We start from the raw sequence: 17,826 nt of genomic DNA, 5'->3' as shown, positions 1-17,826 counted from the left end.
AATAACTGATGTCCACCATTAAATAAATCCCCAACAAATTGACTTTAACAATAAAAAAAAAAAACTAAATAAACAGCAAAGCTATGATACTTCATGATAAATAATAGTCAATTCATATGTGATATCTGAACGATTCCAAACCATTTCCAGCATTCTTTTGTGACATTAACCTCAAATAAACTGGGAATATTAATAAACTGAAGTTCGATTAACTTCTAGAATAAAACCCTTCCAGCTTTATAGACTGCGTTCATGATTTGTCACTGCAACCGGATATGGATAACAGTACAAAAAGGGATTAATATTTCACAAACTTTAAAAGACATCTTAAAAGACCCGCAATTGAACCCAAACATTGTCCTGCGTAAAGGGTAACCCTTTGGGGCCAATTAAAAAATGGGGATGGCGTGGGCTGTCCCCGTCGGGCCAAACCTGGATGGCTACCCCAGGACCCCCAGGCCCCCGATGGCCCAAGCCATTTTTTTTTTTTTTTTTTAAAAATCATATAAAAAGCGTTTTTCGTTTCATTTTCATTTCACCACTTTTTTTAACGAGTTTTCTTTCTTTTTCCCTTTAAGAGATCATCGGCGGGACCCGGGGTGGTAGCGGTAGGGTGGGGACCCCGGGGATCGGGAGGATAAACGAGGTTTAAGGCCTACAAAAACCGGGGGATGGGAAATGCGTATGGTGGAACGGGCGACCCCGCCCCACGAGTTGTCCACCACCGGCGTGATTGATCGGGATCACGTAGGCACACCCGGGGGTTTCCCTACGGAGAACCCGCGTTTCCCCCCAACATCCCGGGGCTTTGAATGCGGGAGTTGTTTATGCGCATGGGCAGGGGAGCGAAATATGTTTTTCCCGCCCGGCACGATGGGGGTGGGGGCCCCGGCCACCCCCACCCAAAAAGTGCACGGGGGGCAATGGCGGTTGGGCTCGGGGCCCAGACATGTGGGATGAGTACTCCACATCGGTGAGTCGTCCCATGAAATGCCAAGGGAGTTTGGGCGTGACGCTTTTTGAGAACCTTCGCCCTACTCCCGAAGATTGCTTTGAGGTTCGGGGGGAAAAAAGGGGTTTCCCCGGATTTTAAAAGGGATGTGATGATTGGGAGTGGAATAAGTCCACCAAAGGGGGCCTACACGACCGGCTACAAGTCAAAAAACCCCCCACGATAATCCTCGAGGCCGTTTAGGGCCTGGACCCCGGGCATGCGTATTTTGGGGTAGCCGGTCGAACAACGCCCTCAACCCCCGAACTCGCCTCCTCTTCAACGAGAAGTGCCGGGCGTCGGCCCCAGCATGATATGGGCTACTACTTGGCGGATGGGATATACCCTGGTGGGGGTTTTGGAAGACGTCCGGCAAACAAATGATGAAAGAAGGCCTACTTTAAAAGGAGTCGGCGCGCAGGGGGGGAGCGCATTTGGTGTGCCCGGGGCCCAGGGCGGCAATCAAGGGGAAGCGTTTGTGGGATGTCGGATGCGTTTCCAGATAATGTACCCCGCATTATCCGCACAACATGATCGCCCAAGACGGGCGAAACCCACTTTTGGGTTAAGAGGCCCGGGCCCCAAACCCAACGGCCACCCCCAGTGTCGAGGGGGACCCCCGGGAAAACCCGGGCCCACTCAAAGGGAAATTTTCCCGGTCGCCAAGTGGATGCTCATATTTAACTCCAAAAAGGGTATAATTGAAGAGTGGGGACCCCCCGACATAGTTTTTTTTTTTATTATTCTTTTTTTTTTTTCTATGTAACTTTTTTAAATGCAATTAATGAATTTTCCCCTACACGTGCAAATTTAATTTTTATTTTAATCGTAATTTTAATTGAAATGTAGTATATTTTGAATTGTTTTTTTGGGTAATTCGCCCAAAACCGCGGGGGATTTTTTAGGTTTGGGGGGAAGGGGGAAATGGCGGGCCTATGGGGCCTAACACCATTGGATGTTAAAACTTTAAAAGGATATAATCAAATCTCCAAAAAAATAATAAAAAAAAATATAGAATTTGCATTTTATCACCATCCATTGTACCAATGAAGTCCTAATACCCTATAAAATATTGAATCTCTATGAATACACGTAATCATACACGATTTAAAGAAAATAGAATATGTATAATAAACAAGCATACATTTTCCACGTGAACCTTGTCCTGAGTCACCTGACCAATATTATAAATAATATAAATACATATATCATGAGCTTTGGCTAAAGAATTTTCATTTCTAACTTGCTCCGATTCATGATCAACAAATATTTGGGATAATTAAACCTTACGATACAAAATGTTACACTGATATTTCTATTTAATACAAAAAATTTAAGTTAATATATTTCATACAAAAAATTTATGAAGTGTTCTAAATGAATGCAATCTGTCAAATATGTCTAACACTGTTAAATCTTTTCTTTCGGCCTATTCACTTCCAAATTATAGCATTCATAATTTCCGATCCATCTTCCATAATCCATATCACTGCTGTTGCAAAACCAGTTCAGAAACCATGATTAACTCAAAATAAAACTATTCAATTAATAACAAAATCACAGGTGATTTTCATTGTTCTCTACTCAAAGATGGTGACGGTGCATTCGGTAAAAAGATATGACAACATAGTCCAAGAACACAATTCCATAAATATCACAAACCATTAAATAATTAGCAACACATCTGAAACTTCTCCGCCAATTCATCGCCATTTGCTCTAAAAGCTCGACAAGACAAACTAATTACGACACAAAAGTTTGTAGTCTGCAAAGATAACTTCGAAGTTTCTCAATCCACAACTCAAGATAACACTAGTTTTAGTACTTCACAAAATGAAACACAACTACACAACATAAATCCCAAGTTAGTGTCCACATGAGGAATAGTTTCAGGGAGACGCGCTACTACAGGGAGAGCGTACTGGTTCATCGTCCTCAACGGGGCTTCAGTCCTCTCTACTAGGTTTGGCAGCCATTTCCTCATAAGACTCTCCTCCTAGCTGCAGGACTCACGGGGACTACGATTAGTCTCCTTTGGGCTATCACTATTGTAGGACATAATTTGGGAGTGAAAAGGATGATAAAAGAGGAGAAGTAACAGTGTTAGACACATTTTACAGATTGTATTAATTAGAATATGTTCTTAAACTTTTTAAATGAAATATGTTAACTTAGAATTTTTTGTACTAAATTAAAACATTGGTGAAACATTATTCATATACTATTAAGTAATTACCTCACAAATATTTAGACGGAAATCCTAAAATTAAAAGTAAAAAGTAGTAGACCCCAAGATTATCCAACCCTCCTAGGCTCCTATTGTCCTATACACATTATTCAAAACAAACCTAAATAAATTTATTAAACTAGTGCTCCTCAATTTCTAAGTAAACGTAATTTTATTTTGTGTGTTAATGAATGAATAAAATAATAATAAAAAATGTTTCTATTAATGGGTCTTGTTAACTGTGATAAACCAAAAAGAAATTGGTCAATAGAGGGAGAGAGTATCAAATTCTGACCATGACTAACAAATAAAATAAGAGATATAGTCCAAATCCTTGAAAGATAAAGAAACAGAGACATAATTTAATAGAAAAACAGATGAAAGAAGAGGAAACATATGTAGCTGTTGACTGAGAGCAAGGCTTTTCACCTGAAGGCGAAGCTGCTGAGCATAGACTTCCCTCCATTGCTTCTCAAGCTGCCCCGCTTTCTCTCTCCCAATCAAAACCAATTCATCCAAGTAAACCACGGGACACCCAGGCATTTTAAACGAAGCACACAAGTATGGATACTTGCACTCAAATTCATCCAATCCAATCTTCTTCTCCTTCCTTTTCCTTTTCCTCTTTTTAACTTCATCTTTCCACAAAGCTCGAGAAAGCTCATACACAGCCGATTTATGAGGGGTCGACAAATCGGGATCCGCTCCATAGCGATGGAACTTGTTATTGAGGCGTCGGATCTTCTCCGCCACCTGATGCCTCGTATACGGCTTAGAAAGATCATCCTTGACGAAACGGTGGAACTTAGTCCACTTGCAGTTCTTCCCATCACCCCAGAAATCCGCAAGCCTTTTCAGCACCAAAATCTCATCCTCGTCGCTGAATACTCTAGGCGGCCATATGGTTTTCTTCTTCATTGTTCTGGTTTGGGCGCAAATTCAAATTCAAAATCAAAATCAGCGGCCTCTTCGTTGCCCTAACATATTTTTTTTTATAGAAAATCACAATTTAATAAACCAACTGCTATACGCCTTTGGAGAATGTATATTAGAATCCCAATATTTCAAATATCGGATACATTTAATAAGGGAAATGTATTAATTTTGTAAATTGTAAATATATATAGGGATGTCAATCGAGCCCGTTCGGGTTCGGGCCAATCCACTCGGATTGCTGGGTTATTTGGGTGCGGGCTATTCATGTTATCAATTTTTGGGGTCATATATTTTCAACCCTAACCCGCGGGATTTCAGCCTAACCCATCGGACTATTCGCGCCTAAGAGTTTTCGAAAATAATTTCTTGTATTAAATTTTTTTTAATAAAATGATTTTAATTTCTAATATTTTTCTTCTTCTTAGTTTTGGAATCATATAAAATCTTCAAATTTTCATAGTTTTCTTCAATAATAGTTGGAGAGAAGCTTTTTATCTCGATCAACTACAACCTAAAAAAATTTAAGTCAATCAGTTTGAATTAAAGCTTGTGTTTGTGTCATTATTTTGGTACTGTTCATAATTAATTCTTTATGAAAATTTAAAATCATATCTCACATGTGTTATTATTAAAATGATAAATATATTGAGATTTTGATAGTTAGTTCTTAATTTTGTATTGATTGGTTTTGATGGTTGTAAGACAGTAGTGGCAGATGATGGGACGATGGAATAATGTCGAGGTGTAACTTGAAAGTTGATAGTGTGAGATCGAGTGGAAAAGTGTAAAATGAAGATTGAAGAAGACTAATAAGTGTGTCACGCGGAATTCAAAAGTACAAAAAATCCCTAAAACTTAGTACTAATATTTTTTAGTTAAAAGTTGCAACCCGTTTAACCCGCCAACTCATTTGAGCTAACCCGTTTAGCCCGTTTTGTATTCGGGGTACAAAATTACAGTCCTATTCCACTAATTTTACCGAGCTATTTAGGCCGATCCACGGGTTTCGGGTGGATTGACATCCCTAATTCTAAACATTTCGCGTGTCTCGATCTCATATTCTGAAAGGTCAACGAATTTAGTCTCAAATTTCGTCAACGAATTTAATCCCTTTTTCCGAAATCTCACACAGAATTATAAAGCGAATTTATGGAACGTTATTGTAAGTGACGGGGCTGGAAGATTAAATGATGACGTAGCAATAGGAAAATAAAGATGGATGGATTTTTAGAGCATCCAAATAGTGGACTAGCCGACGCCCTAGCCGCCGGCGTGTGGCTAGGGCACTCGGTTAGTCCACTATTGCAAGCGGCTATAGGGAGGACGGAAATAAAACGCCCTAGAGGTCGAGCGTGGACGAGCTCGGCTAGCCGATTGTTCTCCGCCTATCGCGCGAGGAGTGATTAGCTAGCCGAATTTATTATATAGGGTTGCACATTGAATTTTTCTATAAAATACCCTATTATCCTATTATCTCGTTTTTCATTTTTCGACTCCAGCACGATATAATTGAAGAGTTATGGACATATAGGATTGCACATTGATATTGATATCGTTTGTATTTTATTTGAATGGTTGTTTATTTGATGTACTCCCTCCGTCCGCGAATAGGAGTCCTGTTTTTTCATTTTAGTCCGTCCGTAAATAGGTGTCTCGGTTCACTTTTACCATAAATGGTAATAAGATCTCACCTTCCACTAACTCATTTCACTCGCATTTCATTTAAAACATTAATATACAAGTGTGATCTTTATTCCACTAACATTTTTCCACCAATTTATTTTAATATTTCTTAAAACTCGTGTCGCGAAGGGGTGAGACTCTTAGTGGCTGAAGGAGGGAGTATTTATTTTGCCAAAATTGTATACAATGAAGTTTTTCGAATTAGTTAAAACTTACGTTTAAGGGCATTTTCGTCAACCCTGATCTGGGGGGCTCAGATTGCATCTCTCTCAGTTCTCATTTTCGCATTCAAAAGGGTGAGAGATGAAAGATACAGAAACCAGAGAGAGATAGAGAAACGCCTTTCTCTCTCAAAAATAAAAAATCAAATAAAAAAAAAACAGTATTTGCTATATTCGCGTATACATCTTTGTTGATACCGGATCCTGTTAAGCTATAGCGCCATGGCTACCGACACCTTCACCGACAGAAACGCCATTTTCCGCAAGCTCAGAGCCAAGTCCGATAATAAGGTTCATTTTCGTTTTCCTATGCAATTTTGCTTTGAGATCTGATTCGGATCTAATCACCTCTTTTTTATTTGTTTAGAGAGTTTGTTATTTGTCAATTTGAGCCATGATTTGGATATTTAAATTCGAATTTCAGATGTGTTTCGATTGCAACGCGAAGAATCCGACTTGGGCGTCGGTTACGTATGGGATCTTCCTCTGCATTGATTGTTCGGGGGTTCATCGAAGCCTTGGCGTGCACATCAGCTTCGTAAGGTAATTCCTATCTCCGGCTTAACTTATCGTGTTTCTGTTTCTCTCCCCGAGGCTTGCTTTTAGATTGCAGATTGAATCATATTTTGATTTTGATTTTGAAGTATCTTAAAGTAATTTGCAATTGATCGTCTGTTTTATTTCATCACACCGTAAATTCATTGATAGCCTTTTAATATGAAAAACTATTAGTATTTCCTAAGTTTTTGTTTGCGTCAAATCAATGCTATCAATTTATGAACCATTGATTCGAATTTGATTCTTTTATCATTTTTAAGAGTCCCTCCCTGAGATTGCATCAACCATTTCTATACTCTTCTTTGGGATGGGAAAGCTGATCGGAAGAGATGCAATAAATTGGATGGTATCATAATAATAATTCGGTATATATTTATTTATTGATGAAACTGAGTTCGTATATTTATTTGTTGTTTTTTCATGCAGTATAGCAATGCTCAATTCAAATTCACGTAAATGTATTCAATTTTCAAAATATGACCAACAGAATAACTTAGTGGGAAACTGGAAATGAAATCTGATTGAGGATGAGCTGAATGTCTTTGAATATCTTTCTTCCATTCTGATTTTGCTTGACTTAATGGATTCCAGTCTAAAAGATACATCAAGTTGCTAAATTTGAATTTTCTGTGGAATGGCCAAGTACTTGCAGACCCATCTTACAGGCGTATGTGTTTCTGTTTCATGGGTACTTCTATCACATTTGTTTCTGAGGGAGGAATGGCCTAGCAAAATTAAAAAGAACAGCATCATTTAGTGGCTAGGGTCATGGATATTTAGTTGAGGCAACTGATCTCTGTTTTATCTTGCTTTCTTTAGATTTTGTAGTTTCATGCAAATACTCGATTGCAGGTCAACAAATATGGATTCTTGGACACCTGAGCAGTTGAAGATGATGTTATTTGGCGGAAATAACCGTGCTCAAGTTTTTTTCAAGCAGCATGGATGGAGTGATGGAGGCAAGATTGAGGCCAAATATACCTCAAGAGCTGCTGAGTTATACAAGCAATTACTTGCTAAAGAAGTTGCAAAAAACAATGCAGAAGAGTCAGGCTTACCTTCCTCACCCGTTGCTTCCCAGTCATCCCAACCTTCTAATGGATTTTCTGATGTAAAAGTTGCTGAAGAGTCCAATGGAAATTCTTCAAATGACACATTGAAAGAAAGACAATCTCTAAAAAATGGAACACCAGAGTCTTCTTCTTCTTCACCCAGGGCCTCTCAAGCAGTTGCAACAATTTATGTCAAGAAGACTCTCGGTGCAAAGAAAGCTGGGAAGACTGGTGGACTAGGGGCGAAGAAACTTACTAGCAAGGTTTGCATGAGCCTTCTTTACTAAACTTCTTGCAATGTATCATTGAGGTGCTTCTATATTTAGGCAATTCTATTGTTTTCATAATGCAGCCTAGTGAAAGCCTTTACGATCAGAAGCCTGAAGAACCTCCTGTACAAGTTTCTTCTACCAAATCTGCAACCAGCAGCACTCCTGCAGTTGGTGCATCATTTACATCTCGATTTGAGTATACTGAAAATAGCCAACCTACTGAGCTGAGTTCTGGAGGCACTCGTATTATTAACCATGTATCAGCCCCAAAGTCATCCAATTTCTTTGCTGAATACGGCATGGACAACGGCTTCCCTAAGAAAAGTGGGTCAAATTCATTAAAAGTCCAAGTAAGAGAAATCTCATTCACCAACTTAAAAGTAGAATATAAACTTGCTAATTTTTTGTGGACACTGGGGCAACTGGTTAATCGTTTCCTACTATCACTTTTGGTATAATGGACATCGTCATTACTTTTGCTAGAAGAGATGTAGTAGCTACTCCATGTATAACTTGAGCATAATCCGTCTATTATCTCCCATCTTCAGGTTGAAGAGACCGACGAAGCGAGGAAGAAATTTTCTAATGCAAAATCTATATCATCTGCCCAGTACTTTGGTAATCAAACCAAGGCTAATGATTTAGAGGCATCAGCTACATTGGAGAAATTCTCAGTATGTCATATACCCTATATATATCTTACCGTTTCTGCTCCATTTATTTTGTCCAATCCGTAAAACATAGGGTGATATCAGATTCTTGTTCCAAAATTTTGTTTGTCCTACTTTCACAGCTCTATTTATTTTGTCTGATTTGTAAAACAGAGGGCATGGACCATCGTTCCAAATTTATCTCCATCCTACTTTCCTAGCCTTCTTAGATGCATAGTTTCAAATTTATTCTTATCTTTGATTCCATTATGTGCCAGGGGTCATCGTCAATTTCTAGTGCTGATCTGTTTGGTCAGGAGTCAGGCTCTCCTGTTGACGTTTCTGCGAGTGAGCTTATTAATAAGCTGTCTTTCCAGGTAACATTACTGATCTTGGGAGTGTGTTGCTCTACTCTGTCTTTGGCCTTGAATGATTGGTTGTTTGTGTTGTCATCAGGCACAACAAGATATCTCCTCTCTAAAGAATATTGCAGGAGAAACCGGGAAGAAGATAAGCTCCCTTGCATCATCGTTACTAACGGATCTGCAAGACAGGGTCCTCTGATAGAGTACAATGTATGTACATGAAAAATGAGTTAGTTCCATATAATGGAGTATCTAGTTAAAATGTAAAGAGAGCATAATTTTGAAAAGCTGGGTCATGCCCTTGCTAGCTTGAGATAGGTTGGCTTCGACAATGCTAAATGCTATGTTGGGTTAATGTGGTTAAATTACTTTATTTTTTAATCTTCGTTTTCGATACAACTATTGTTTGAACTAGTTTAAACAAGACATCCAATGTTTTGTTTTTCTCTTTTCCATGTTGGAGCCCCACACTGAACGACACTATACTTATGAAAAATCGTCCAAACTTTAAACACAAATATAAATGTTGAGTTCAATAAACATCAGTCATGAAAATATAATTAGTCTAAAATTTGAGACTAATTTTCAGTTGTTTTAGAACAAAAACCAGAGGAATTCAATATAATTGACTAGACTGAAACTAATTTGTTTGTTTTGTAAAATTAATTGACTCTTCCAAATGCAAATTTTTGTTATCGCTTCTTGTGTTTGTGATGATCCATAGGGGCAGGAGCGAAAATTAAGGGTGAACAAGAAAATGTCATTGCGCAATTGAGTGTATAACAATTACTCCTAGTACAATATAGATTATAGAATGCGAAATTGAGTGTATATTTATTATTGCTTTTTTAATGCAGTATAGCAATATCCAATTCAAAATCAAGTAATGTAATCTCGGCAACATCGAATATATCTAGGCGCAATTTCTCTTTTACCTTTACAATTAAAAATAAAATTTGTACAAAAGATTGTGCTAGTTAATAAAAGATACACTTTTTATAAACCAATAAACATCTCATATTGTCATTTTTGGATATCTATCGTCAAATGTTTTATTTCATTTTTGCTAGTTTTGATAAATGAGCCTACGAACTCACTCATCAATTTATATTTTTATTTTAAATTAATAGATACACTTTTTATAGCAGTAAAATGTAGTAGTATGAGATTTAAAAGTGAGATTTATTTATGGACAGAGAATATATTACTCCTACATCGAAGGAGAGAAACATGTAATTTAAGGGGAAAGTGAGGTGATTGAGAGAATGAAATATTGAGTATTGAGCAGTAGTAACATAAATCAGCAGATATAGAGGCGAGTCACGTGGAGTTTTATTTTCCCTCCACTTATTTTATTATTTGAAAAATCCAATAAACTTTCCATGATCAACACCCAATTCCCATGTCAAATACCACCTTGGCTCCTTCATTTTGTGGGATGCTTCAATCCAAAACTACATGCCCCAATGGCCGACGACGATTTATACGTGTACTACATGCCGGATGATGTGAACGATACTCGTGCCTTATCTTCGCATAAGCCACCAGACAAATCTGCACATGACTTGTCTAATCATGCTATCTTAGTAACATCTCTTAAAATCTTTTACTATAAAGTGGTTTTCTTAGTTTTTACTTACTAACTTTGGCTTTTCCGGTGTAGGGAGTTGGCCTGGAAAATTTAGGCAACACTTGCTTTATGAATTCAGTTTTGCAGTGTTCACACTGTTCCACTTCTTCAACCAATTTTCTCAACTCAATCTACCAATAACTGTAAGTCAGTTCAAGCTGATTTACTTTTTTTTTCTTGATTTTTGATTTGGATTCTTAGTAATGTGTACAGATAATAAGAAGCAGTTTTGTTTGCTAAATGCACTGCGGGATTTGATTTTTCAATGTCTTGTTTCGAATGCCACTGTCTCTCCTGTAGATCTTGTCAACAATTTAACTTGTATCCTCTGTAGCAGTTCTGATGTGTATCATTATTGTTGTTTCTTTCGAATGTTTGGTTTTGTTTTGTTTCTTTGACTATGTTAAACTAGATACATCATCGAACTTCAAAAGATCACAGCAGGAAGATGCTCATGAATTCTTTCAGTGCTTTTTGGATAGGCTCGGTTCATGTCATGAACGGGGCTATAGCATAGTGCAACGAGTATTTGGCGGTTGTCTTGTCAGCAATGTATGAGCTTTATTAGTATTAGATTCCTCATTCTTTAGTTATTGATGCATGATTAAGTTTCCTTTTATTTCACTATTCTGTATTTATAATTGCAGTTAATGTGTTGTAACTGTGGTCACTGCTCGGACACTTATGAACCATCAATCGACCTGAGTTTGGAGATCGATGATGCGGACAATTTGTTTAATGCTCTCTACTCTTTCACAAAGGTTGAAAGGATAGGAGATCCGCAGACTAAGTTTAAATGTCAAAAATGTAAAGAGCGAGTGTACGTTGAGAAGAAACTTTCCTTCGCCCGGCATCCTCAAGTAGCGCTACTTCATTTGAAGAGGTTCATAAATCATGGCAGTTTTGTTCAAAAGATCGATAAACATGTCGCATTTCCCTTAGATTTGGATTTGCAGCCTTTCACTCGCCGCGCCAATCATAATCATGTGAGTGAAGATCTTGAATATGTGCTCTATGCTGTTGTGGTGCACGTCGGATTAAGTCCTACATCTGGCCACTACTACTGCTATATACGCTTATCTGCTGGCATATGGTTTTGTTTTGATGATTCAAAGGTAAATGTATCACACCATTTGCTGCTGCTTCTACTTGTCTATATATATATAAATCGCATTTTCCCATTGCGTAGGTTGAGCTGGTCGATGAAGAATATGTGCTATCACAAGAGGCTTATCTCCTCTTCTATGCAAAAAAAAGCACTCCCTGGTTTTCAAGTTTCATTGAAACACAGAAAGAATTTTTATATTCAACTACGTGGCACACATCGCCTGTATCCGTGTTAGACAACTCAATGTCTCCCTATTCGGACAACAGGTTTAGCATAAGTTGGAATACGGGAAGAGGACGCATCAAAGATATTGGTGTGAGGAATGAAACTAAGGGGATAGTAAGCATAGCACCACACCAAAAACTGTCTCCAGTTAAATTTGAAAAGGCTAACTATAAGAAGGAGGTTAGTGTTCCCCAAAAGACTCCAATTGATATTGAAGCAATTTTGAGATCTCCAAGTCCTGAGATAGACATAAAAGACTCTCCTGGTATATAATTTTATCTTCTAGTATAAAAATTGATGGCAGATGCTGATATTTGGTCTGAGATGCAGGTTTCAGCTTTTTCCGCAGACATCTGAGGAATGCAGACCGTCTCTCATGCAAAAGACGATTGGAGGAGGATATGGATGCACATCCAGAAATGGTCGCATAAATTCAAGGAGAAACACGGAATAGGGTGAGTTTAGAAAAAATTCAATGGTAAAGACAACCACAGTGCCAATCCTATTTGGTATGTCCTATCAATAGAATTTTGACAAATATAAATACAATACATAATTCCAACACTCTAAATTATATGAAAAGCTTCTGCGCATTCCATATATAATGCATACACTATGATGTATTTCAATATTTAATCAATTTTCATGATTATTGTCAAGGTCATCTTAAACATAAATACAGAAAACGATCACGCCACTCATTTTAGATTTTAGGTGATTAGTACTTTTTTTTTCTCTTTATTTATATATAAAAAATTTAGATAAATAAAACATGTAATTATAATTGCAAGTTTATTAGCGTTAAATACTTATAAATTAAATTAATTATATGAATAATTATATAGTGTAGTTTTTGTTTAATATTTTCATTGTACATTGATTATATAAATATTATATATGGGTGCTATGTTAAATTATAAAAGTAGTTAAATAATAATAAGATGATCTAAAAACTAATACTAGTACTTTTTTTTCCTTTTTAATATAACAAAAATTCCATGAATAACATTTGAATTTAAAATTATAAAAAACTAAAATAAAAGTGATAGTGATTGCCCAATTGAAAAATTAATCTTAAAGTTAATTGATACCGGTTAATACATGAAATATCTACGTAGTTTCATAATAAAATAAAACAAATAATAGTTCTAATAAAAAGAAAGCTATCATTTTTTATGTTTGCGTATAAAATGGCTGACAACAATTGTGGTGATGATTAAATATTTAAATAAATAGAATAATGAATATCTCTTTCGTATACAATGGGAGAGTGATCAATTGCTAACTAATTAGCAATCTCAAACTAAGACTAAATCTTAGTCATTAAATTAGAAGATGTAGTGGTTGAAATAATACCATATGAATTATATTTTTAATTAAAAAAATTAGTAAATAAAATTAGAGGGTATAAATGTCATTCCCTCTCATTAAAATCATCTTAAAACTTTAAATTTATGTAACTCTCTCGATTTAAATTATTTTTCCGCAAAAAATATATCAAATTATAGATAATTTTATAAGGATTCCAACGAGATCTCAATTGCATATGTTCCGACGATGTTCGGATGATGAAATTTGATATTTTTTATTTTAGTTTTCGTAAATGTTGATAAGCCAGATTTTTATCAACAAATACATAAAAAAATCTCAATAAAACCATATAAAAATCTCAATAAATATGTGTTGATATTTTCTTGTACTAGTATTGATATTCTTATGTCATATTGTTGATATTTGTAATACACTATGTTGATATAAAAAAACAATCACGAAAATTATCATATAATAACATAATGACGATGTTACCCTTTTGTTGATATTTTGTCTACTATTTATTGAGATTCGTAAGAATTAATCTCATCCACTCATTTTAAAATCTAAGGGTGGAGATTTGGTCTTGATTTTGTATTAGGGTGCTATAAGCATTTGAATATGACCCGTATATAGTGTATTTATATACATCAAATATGAAGAAACTTTCCATATAATTTAATGTTTCCATTGTTTATATATCTAGTTGGAAGCATGGTTATATATAATTCCACTTGTCAAATAGGGCATACCAAATAAGATTGACACCTTGGAGTGGATGGTCCATTGAATTTTTTTATGAGTTCTACTCCCTCCGTCCGCCATTAGGAGTCTCATTCCTTGGCGGCACGAGTTTTAAGAAATGTTAAGAAAAGTGGGTGGAAAAAGGTTAGTGGAATAGGAGTCTCATTTGTATATATTAGTTTTAAATGAAATGTGAGTGGAATGAGTTAGGTGAAGGCAGTGGCGAAACCAGAAAATCAAATAAGCCGGTGCTAAAAATAAATTAAAATAATAATAATAATATTTTTATTTTATTTTATTTTATTTTTCAAATAATTAATAGTAGTACTCCCTCCGTCCGGCTTTAGGAGTCCCGGTTAAGTCGGACACATGTTTTAAAAAAGTGTTTAAGTATGTAATAAATAAATGTTGTAGTGAATATTGAGACCCATTTTTAATTGAGTGTGTAATAAATAAATGTTGTAGTGGATGTCGTTGAGACCCATTTTTAACACTTTTTTACTTACTTTGTAGGCATTTTTTTTATTAGTTTATCCCAACCAAGATTCCTAAAGTGGAACACCCGAAATTAATCAATCGGAACTCCTAAAATGAAAGGAGGGAGCATTATTTAAAATTACGATGATAGTTAGATTTAAAAAAAGAGATGTGTATGTGTTGAGCAATTAAGCAATTGTACTTCCATTTCTATCACTTTACCATCAACTAAATAATTAATCGTCCAAAAATAAATAATTGGACAAAAGTAATATGCAAATTATATTTCAATTTTCAATACTGAGATGAGTAATACGGAGTATTTGATAATGCCTTCCTCGTCACTCTTCTTTTTTATTGTTCAAAAAATTATATGTTACAAATTTGGTTGAGATATTTGCAATATGCTTTTTTATTATGAATACTATATTTCATAACTTATTAGGTAAATTATTAAATCCAATACTTTTAATCCGAGTAAAAGTCATGAAGTGGAGTACTCCCTGCTAATTAATTTAGGGATATTGGCATGTAATATCACGAAACTTTCAAAAAGTTGGATTTTTCCCAGAAACTTTAAAATTGACAAATAATATCACGAACTTTACCCCCGGTTTGTTTTTTCGCACGAATGAAAAAAATCATGTTATTTTAATAGATTGAAGAACAATTTTATAGGGTGTGCTTCAAGAAAAACTATCTTCAAAGATTGAAAAACTAGAAGCTCTCAAAATTTTTGTCGAGAAAGTACGAAAACAAATTCGTATCATAATATTATTTGTGGGAATTTTTTCAATGGTGGGAATAAACAAACCAGGGGTAAAGTTCGTGATATTATTTGCCAATTTTAAAGTTCGTGGGAAAAACCCAACGTTTTGAAAATTTCGTGATATTACATGCCAATATCCCATTAATTTAATATTGTTACTCCTTAAAAAGATAAAATATCTAGCTTACAGTGTGTCATCTCTATTTCACCTCTTCCTTTCTTCTCCCCCATCTCTCCAAATATCATAGAACAAGAACAACAGTACGTGCACTCTCTTCAATTTCCGCCCCAAGCATTCAATAATTATACAGTGTCCGGCACCGGCAAGCCCCCGCTGGAGCGGGGGCTTGTCCTTTACTAGTTCCGCCGCTGGGTGAAGATGAGATGATGAGATCCTATTATCATTTATGATAAAAGTGAACCGGGACTCTTATTTGCGGACGGACTAAAATGGAAAAACGGAACTCCTATTCGCGGACGAAGAGAGTATTAGTAAGAAATATAAAAATAGCATGAAAATGTTAGTCAGAGTGGGTCTTATAATCCAAAATAAGGCTATCAAACCATACTTTTAGAGCAAAGCAATGTGATTTGTGAATATTTAAACATAAAATGATAAAAAAAAAATGGAACGGTTAAACTAATTTCTTTCAAAACTTTCACAAATAAAAAATCTCACATTGCAATTCCAAATTACTGTTTGATTTAACATGATAAAAAATAGCCAATTATATCATAATTTTGACAATTTTTTCAATTGTCCCATATCAAAAAATTTCATCATGTCACGTTGTTGAATTTATCAACGTAATGCTTACATATGTAAAAATTAACGACATAATTTACTAAATGTATTAGTGATGTCATTTAAATAGTCAAATATGATATTTTTCGTTTGCCAAAAAGCATCCATAATTTCCCCCAAATTATATACTATGGGACAATTAAGAAAAATGTCAAAGTTATGATATAATTGGCTACTTTTAAGAGTTGTGGAATGAACCAGAATTTGACCAAACTTAATGATTTGTTTGGCCATTTACCCAAGAGATAAAAACCTGCATGTTTTGCAAAATCAATTTTGAGACTTTTATACAAGGATGGATCAAAATCGAATCCAATGCCAGACAATGACAACTGCCACTGGATAAAAGTATTTATCATGTGGAAAGCAAAGATTAAAAAGTGCCTCACATTCAATCAGCATAGTACAAGAACAGTTCACTAGAACTTTAAGGCGATGCAAAATATCTATGGAATCCTATGAATATTTAGTAACTCCAATCCAAAACTTGATTGAGTGATTTGCACAAACTGAACCTTGTCTACCAAAGTAAACTATGAAGATCCAAGCTTCGAAATGAGCTTCATATTGAATCAGCATAAGGAGTTGCAAACTTAATTCCATTATAGTAGTAATATATGATAAGTTGTAAAAAAAATAGAAGGAAAAGATGAAATAAGTAGCAAAATATTTCAACATAATTGAGCTAAAACAAAGCAAGTTTTGACAAGAATTAGAGCAAAGACCGAAACTAAACGTATGCTACTAGTATTTAGAGCAAGAATCCGAAAGCCCTTTCAATTTCAAAACTTTTTAAAACTTGAAATCACCAAGCAACACCTCAACTAACTCCCCATTCTCCTGCTCATACCTCTCTCTCAATCGAGCACACAGATCTAATCTAACATTGCTTCATTAAATTGATTCATTTTAGTAATTTACATACATTTAGTTATACTTTTCATTCATCAAAATTTATGCATTATTATTCATTTTATAATTTAAGAAGAGTATATTGACTTTAATATATGAAGTATTTCATAATTAGCTACATTATTTAATATACATAATAACTTCAATCAAATACTTATATACTAATTTTAAAAATTTATTCTTATATTTGAAATATTTTTTGTGAAAATGTATTGTTAATCGATTTTTGAAATTATTTATAAAATCATACAACTGTTGGCGTTGAATTATAATAAATCGTATAGTAATATCTTTTTAATCATTAAAGTTTTAGTGCTTATTGTATAGTAATACAAAATTTTGGCCAGACAACTAGCCTAACCGATCAGATATTAAAACATTGCATCAAACAAATACAGGGCATGTTTGGTATTTAGGTTGAAATTATCTAAAGTTAAAAATCATGTTAAATTATCCATTTTTAAATTGAGAAAATTAGTCAATATATTGGTATATTATATGCAAATAACTTAATTTCTTGTTTGATATATTAATTTTTATTTACGTTTAAATTACGAATGGACAATACTAACAGAAAATCATTAACAACTAAATTAAGAGAGAAGGTGATTTAAAGGGCTCGTTTGACTGTGCAGATAGGATAGAGCAAGAAAATTATCTATAGATAGGATTTTCGTGATGAAATTAAGATAATGTGAAGATAGTCTTTTTAAAAATGTTGGTTGATACACAAAATAATTTTTTAAGATACAAATTGTAAGGACAAAATTAGCCTTATGTATTTTTTTTCTTTTATGGATATAAAATATATAATAATTAATTATGTTAACTACTATATTATTGGTTAATTAAGTAAAGTGGATTACTTACTTTTGATTAGTATAAATATT

The 17,826-nt window shown here is 34.9% G+C and overlaps 3 protein-coding genes across 4 annotated transcripts; 2 read left to right on the top strand and 1 right to left on the bottom strand.

The window, feature by feature from the left end:
- Nucleotides 1-2,624: 2,624 nt before the first annotated feature.
- Nucleotides 2,625-4,270, bottom strand: LOC125191110 (STOREKEEPER protein-like). 2 transcript variants are annotated; one of them, XM_048088569.1, is made up of 2 exons: nt 3,648-4,264; nt 2,625-2,991 (listed from the first exon to the last, which is right to left on the bottom strand). In XM_048088569.1, exons 1-2 carry the CDS (start codon nt 4,134-4,136, stop codon nt 2,938-2,940), a joined length of 543 nt encoding a protein of 180 aa, XP_047944526.1. In that variant the 5' UTR covers nt 4,137-4,264; the 3' UTR covers nt 2,625-2,937. The 2 variants fall into 2 exon arrangements, with proteins under 2 accessions (XP_047944526.1, XP_047944527.1); XM_048088570.1 differs by having other exon boundaries at nt 2,931-3,036; nt 3,648-4,270.
- A 1,842-nt stretch (nt 4,271-6,112) lies between these two features.
- On the top strand, nt 6,113-9,336 carry LOC125190804 (probable ADP-ribosylation factor GTPase-activating protein AGD8). Its single transcript, XM_048088207.1, has 7 exons — nt 6,113-6,349; nt 6,483-6,601; nt 7,469-7,931; nt 8,021-8,290; nt 8,489-8,614; nt 8,869-8,967; nt 9,047-9,336. Exons 1-7 carry the CDS (start codon nt 6,281-6,283, stop codon nt 9,152-9,154), a joined length of 1,254 nt encoding a protein of 417 aa, XP_047944164.1. The 5' UTR covers nt 6,113-6,280; the 3' UTR covers nt 9,155-9,336.
- A 1,085-nt stretch (nt 9,337-10,421) lies between these two features.
- LOC125189580 (ubiquitin carboxyl-terminal hydrolase 21-like) lies at nt 10,422-12,349 on the top strand. Its single transcript, XM_048086843.1, is given in 8 exon segments — nt 10,422-10,541; nt 10,619-10,674; nt 10,676-10,728; nt 10,787-10,906; nt 10,998-11,137; nt 11,233-11,700; nt 11,775-12,183; nt 12,249-12,349. Coding segments are annotated over 8 exon segments (1,467 nt in total).
- Nucleotides 12,350-17,826: the final 5,477 nt, after the last annotated feature.

The sequence above is a fragment of the Salvia hispanica genome, chromosome 5 (assembly GCF_023119035.1).
Source record: "Salvia hispanica cultivar TCC Black 2014 chromosome 5, UniMelb_Shisp_WGS_1.0, whole genome shotgun sequence".
Classification (NCBI taxonomy): Eukaryota; Viridiplantae; Streptophyta; class Magnoliopsida; order Lamiales; family Lamiaceae; genus Salvia; species Salvia hispanica.
The sequence above is the reverse complement of the archived record's forward strand: the minus strand, read 5'-3'. Positions and strand labels throughout refer to the sequence as shown.

What these genes read in the sequence shown, in the direction of transcription:
- LOC125191110 (XM_048088569.1), bottom strand. Translation starts at nt 4,136, where the DNA reads ATGAAGAAGAAAACCATATGGCCGCCTAGAGTATTCAGCGACGAGGAT. An exon ending in CTCAGCAGCTTCGCCTTCAG is followed by an intron (nt 2,992 to 3,647) that starts GTGAAAAGCCTT and finishes TGAGTCCTGCAG; the next exon opens with CTAGGAGGAGAGTCTTATGA.
- LOC125190804 (XM_048088207.1), top strand. Translation starts at nt 6,281, where the DNA reads ATGGCTACCGACACCTTCACCGACAGAAACGCCATTTTCCGCAAGCTC. An exon ending in GAGCCAAGTCCGATAATAAG is followed by an intron (nt 6,350 to 6,482) that starts GTTCATTTTCGT and finishes TTCGAATTTCAG; the next exon opens with ATGTGTTTCGATTGCAACGC. An exon ending in TTAATAAGCTGTCTTTCCAG is followed by an intron (nt 8,968 to 9,046) that starts GTAACATTACTG and finishes TGTTGTCATCAG; the next exon opens with GCACAACAAGATATCTCCTC.